The 5,000-nt window shown below is 43.8% G+C and overlaps 1 protein-coding gene across 3 annotated transcripts in view; it reads left to right on the top strand.

The window, feature by feature from the left end:
• The window catches only part of LOC126980694 (putative neural-cadherin 2), a 78,902-nt gene that overhangs the window by 57,524 nt on the left and 16,378 nt on the right, over positions 1-5,000 (top strand). For all 3 annotated transcript variants that reach the window (XM_050830833.1, XM_050830834.1, XM_050830835.1), the window contains exon 10: positions 1,949-2,125. In XM_050830833.1, the coding sequence (XP_050686790.1) occupies positions 1,949-2,125 (177 nt within the window). The remainder of the gene's footprint in view (positions 1-1,948; positions 2,126-5,000) is intronic.

Here is a 5,000-nt window from a genome sequence, read left to right as displayed (position 1 = left end):
CAAATTTTCCGTGGATCTTCAGTCAAACCACGATTTCCGCTGGCGTGGTTCTCATATTTCCGTGGTTTTCTGACGTGTCCACGATCTTCCAAAGCTACGGTAGATTTCACCGAAGGACGACGGTATTACTCACCATCAGCAGCAGCAGCAACAACAAGAAACAAAATGAGAACCACGCCAGCGGAAATCGTGGTTTGACTGAAGATCCACGGAAGATTTGCCCAGTGTGATAGTCCCTTTACACATCCAATGACCATCCCTTCCCTTCAGTGCCCCGTCCCTCACCATTTTCCCTACCCAGTTCAAGGGATTCCGTATCATTTAATCAGGAGTCCTTTTCTTGATGTTCTCCTTCCATTCATTTAATTTCCATTTCTCCTCCGCACACATCCAGATAGCATAATTTCATTCCTGCACGCATTCAGATTACTTCCTCTCCCTTCCTTTGTTATCATTTGTCTTTGCGGTTGGTTAGATTTTACCTTACTACTAGATTTTGTATTAAGTTAGCACTCGTTCGCAACTTATTTGTTCTGATTGGCCATTCAGTTGGGGGAATATTTTAAACACAACACAATACATACACGAGCACCATGTTAGTTTTCTATGGCCACTCTGAGTTCAATAATTCCATTAATCTAAACTAGTGGTTCTTTACCTAATTTAGTGCCGGTTGGTATCCCACATTTTCTCGCACCCTTGTCAAAAATTGAAAGGAGTGAAATTGATCAGTGAAACAAATCCAGCTCGAAATCATCACCGCTCTCCCCTGTATCTTTATTTTTATTTTAATTCCCTTTGTAAATATAGCATTGAATTGGCCAGCACATTTCGTGCCCCCAGGTTTGCTGTTTCCTGCCCCCTGGGGTACAGGCACCACAGGTTAAAAACACTGATCTAGACCAAACATCATCTCGGGTGGTGCGTATAAAGGCTCCCCCGTGTCTTCATTAAAACTCACCCCCCCCCCCCGCGCCCCCAGCCCCAGGAGCAACCCTGGGGCACGAAGGGTGTGCTGGGTGAGGGACCTGTTGGGCGTTGATCCAGGGTTGGGTCCGCATCACTGGCGGGAAACACCTTTGAGAAAGACAATGATTTCTGGCACCTCAGCACAAAGCTTAGGATTTTGAAAGAGTACGAGAAATTATGTTCATAGTAGAATTTTTTTTCTGAAGAGGTGAAAAGGTTTGTCCAAACTAGTAGACAGTATTAGAAGAAGAATGAAATATTTATGTTGAAAATATTTGTAATAATTGTTACTATTATTATTGTTATTAATCTTTGTTGCCCGACGCTGAACATCTTATTTAGCAATGTACTTTGCGTGGTGGGGAGACCAAAACTGTACCGCATTTTCTAAATGAGGTTTAACTATGCTATTGTGTACAGTGGAAGTATCACATTTTATTCTTCAATGATAAGTTTCTCTTAATGATGCCCAGCATTCTGTTTACTTTGTCTGCTGTATCAATGTGTTGCTGTGAGAATTTAAGGTTTGACGCGATTTTAACACCCAGGTCCTTGGCACACTGAACGCTGTGAGTTTCACGCCACGCATTTCATAATCGAACCTCTTATTTTTTGTACCAATTTGAAGAATCTGGCAGGGCGGTAATAAGACACACAAAGTCGTTGGTATCGCTTTTTCGTGCCCTCGCAGACGTACTGCACTCACTGTCTCTTGACTAATAGTTATTACACTGCACAAAAAGATTATTTATATTGCTGGTTCTTCAAAACTATGGGAATAGTAAATGGCGGAAAGTCAACAGGCTCACCGTGGCGGCTAGGGGGTGCCAGGAGTCATGTATTCACCGTGTGAGGTCAAGATAGTGTGTGTGTGTGTGTGTGTGTGTGTGTGTGTGTGTGTGTGCGTGCGTGCGTGCGTGCGTGCTTATACTTGAAATATCTCCCAGCCCTCTTCAGCCGCACCTTTCCACCTCCACAGGGGGAAGCGGGCTGGGGACGGGAGGACCACATAGACGAGGCGTGGGTGCTGCTGCGGCTGGTGGACTCCAACGACAACGCTCCGACCTTCGCCAACAGTCACGCCCACCTCACGCTGCCCGAGGACACCCCTGGCGGCACCCTGCTGGCCTCCTTCATTGCACAGGACGTGGACGGGGTAAGTGCGGCGGCCGTGCGAACGCTTGCGTGTGAGCGTATGGGTGTTTTTTTTTTTTTGGGGGGGGGTCCTTCTTTATTATATTCTATTATTTTATTTATTATTTTAGTTATTTTTTTGTCTATCTATTTATCTATTTATTTTGTAGCCTATGTGTCATTCACCCGCGGTATGATCACGAGTCGTCATCGCCAGCAAGTACCATCCCGATTAGAGCAAGGCGCATTAGTTGATCTTTGGGTACTGGTGGTACCTCCACACACCACACACCCCATCCCCCTTGCTCAAGTGGGGACAGAAACCGCTCCTTGTAAGCGGAAAAATCCCGGCCTGAGCGGGGCTCGAACCTCCGCCTGTCGGGCCGCGAAGACTGGCAGCGCAGAACTTTACCACTGATCAACCGGTGTGTGTGTGTGTGTGTGTGTGTGTGTGTGTGTGTGTGTGTGTGTGTGTGTTTGCCTACTTGTGATATACGGCAGAGGAGCTACGCCCATGCTGTCCCGTCTCTGTATCTACTATTATCTAACTTGCCCTTGAATTCATAAATCGTCTTAGCATGGACCACATCCTTTTCCAGGCCATTTTAGGCCTCCATTATTCTTTGTGCAAAGCTGTTCTCCTTTAATGTCTCTTTTCTAAGCATACTTTTTCATTTTCCTTCCATGGCCTTTTGAGTTTCTTGTATCCCATGTTATTTTGATTTACCTTGTCCACCTCTTCCATCCCATTCAGTACACTATACACCGCAATCAGATCCCTCTCCCTCCTTTTCTCCGTTGTCAGTAAATTCATTCGCCTCGATCTCTCTTTCTCTCTTTGTATCTTAAATCTCTTAGTCTTGGAATCAACTTTCTTGATGCCCTCTGAATCCTCTCTAATTTCTTTATATTCAACTTTGTAGTCGTGTGTGTGTGTGTGTGTGTGTGTGTGTGTGTGTGTGTGTGTGTGTGTGTGTGTTAATGTGTTTGAGTGTTGTGGCGGCGTGAAGGAGTGTTGGGTCCGGGCGGGGAGCACAGGGCAGATATGTGTGCGTGTTTGAGTGGGTTTGAGTGTTGCGTTCCGCTTAGGGGTGAGTGCGGAAAAAAAGATGCTTCGTGAAAGCCTCGAGTAACGCGACGCGCCTGGCTAACCTGAGCCCGAGGCATTCGAAACATTCCACCGCGGCCTGCGGGTGGAAGGGCAAAGGAATACTATGGAATATCTGAGAATTTGAGGAGCGATATATTTGAGTTATTATGCTTTAACCTGGAATAATTCAGGTCCCATTGTACTGTAATAGTTGTTCTATATCATCTTTTTGCCGGTGCCATCAGAGCTGTGTAGTTATTTAGGGATGAGCGTCACCATCCGTTCTTCCCAAATTGCCTGAAAATTATTAAAAAAAACGAAAATAAACATGTCCCGGTGATTACATATATATATATATATATATATATATATATATATATATATATATATATATATATATATATATATATATATATATATATATATATATATATATATATATATATATATATATATATATATATATATATATATATATATATATATATATATATATATATATATATATATATATATATATTAAGGCACAGAGAGCAACTCAGGGGCAACAAAAATAAGATGTAAAAAAAAGCCCGCTAACTGTTGCTCTCATATAGCGATAAGTATAGAGTGGCAAAAAGAGAGGTCATAGGTACCAGAGCATTAGCACTCCTGCTAACCATGACCTTTACATTTCTGCCCGGAATCGTGCCAAATCTATTCTTCGACTTACCAAAAGCTCTTTCATCCATAGTAAATGTCAAAACCTTGCTTTCTCTAATTCTTCCAGAGACTTCTGGCACCTAGCCAAAAATATCTCCTCCAGTTTCACTTCTTCATCTTTCCCTCCTCTCCTTAACCCTGGCGGCAGCACCGTCGTCTCATCTATCTCTAAGGCTGAATTCTTCTCTCAGACTTTCTGTAAAAACTCCCCTCTGGACGATTCTGGGCATATTCCTCCAACTCATCCCCCCTCTGACTCCTTTATGCCTGTTATTAAGATTCTTAATAATGATGTTTTCTATGCCCTTTCTGGCCTCAACTCTCAGAAGGCTTATGGACCTGATGGAGTGCCTCCTATTGTCCTCAAAAACTGTCCTTCCGTGCTGACACCCTGCCTGGTCAAACTCTTTCGCCTCTGCCTGTCAACATCTACCTTTAATTCCTTCTTGCTGGGATTATACCTACATACAGCCTGTGCCTGAGAAGGGTGACCGTCCCAATCCCTCAAACTACCGCCCTATAGCTTTACTTTCATGTCTATCTAAAGCTTTTGAATCAGTCCTTAACCGGAAGATTCAAAAGCACCTTTCCACTTCTGATCTCCTATCAGATTGCCAGTATGGGTTCCGCAAGGGGCGTTCTACTGGCGATCTTCCTGCTCTCTTAGCAGTTTCGGTGAAACTTTCTCAGTTGCTCTAGACATCGAAAGCTTTCGATAGAGTCTGGCACAGCTCTTTACTTTCTAAACTGCCCTCTTTCGGATTCTATCCTTCTCTCTGTTCCTTTATCTCCAGTTTCCTTTCCGGCCGTTCTATCTCTGCTGTGGTAGACGGTCACTGTTCTTCCCCTAAACCTATCAACAGTGGTGTTCCACATGACTCTGCCCTATCACCCACTCTCTTCCTGTTAATCATCAATGATCTCCTTTCCATAACAAACTATCCTATCCACTCTTATGCTGACGACTCCACTCTGCATTATTCAGCTTCGTTCAACAGAAGACCCTCGCAACAGGAACTGTGAGACTCCATGAAGACTCTATGCTGCAGAACGCTTAACCTCAGAACTTGCTATCATTTCCGATTGCGGTAAAAGGAACCTTGTG

This window comes from Eriocheir sinensis, chromosome 45 (assembly GCF_024679095.1).
Source record: "Eriocheir sinensis breed Jianghai 21 chromosome 45, ASM2467909v1, whole genome shotgun sequence".
Taxonomy (NCBI): domain Eukaryota; kingdom Metazoa; phylum Arthropoda; class Malacostraca; order Decapoda; family Varunidae; genus Eriocheir; species Eriocheir sinensis.
The sequence above is the reverse complement of the archived record's forward strand: the minus strand, read 5'-3'. Positions and strand labels throughout refer to the sequence as shown.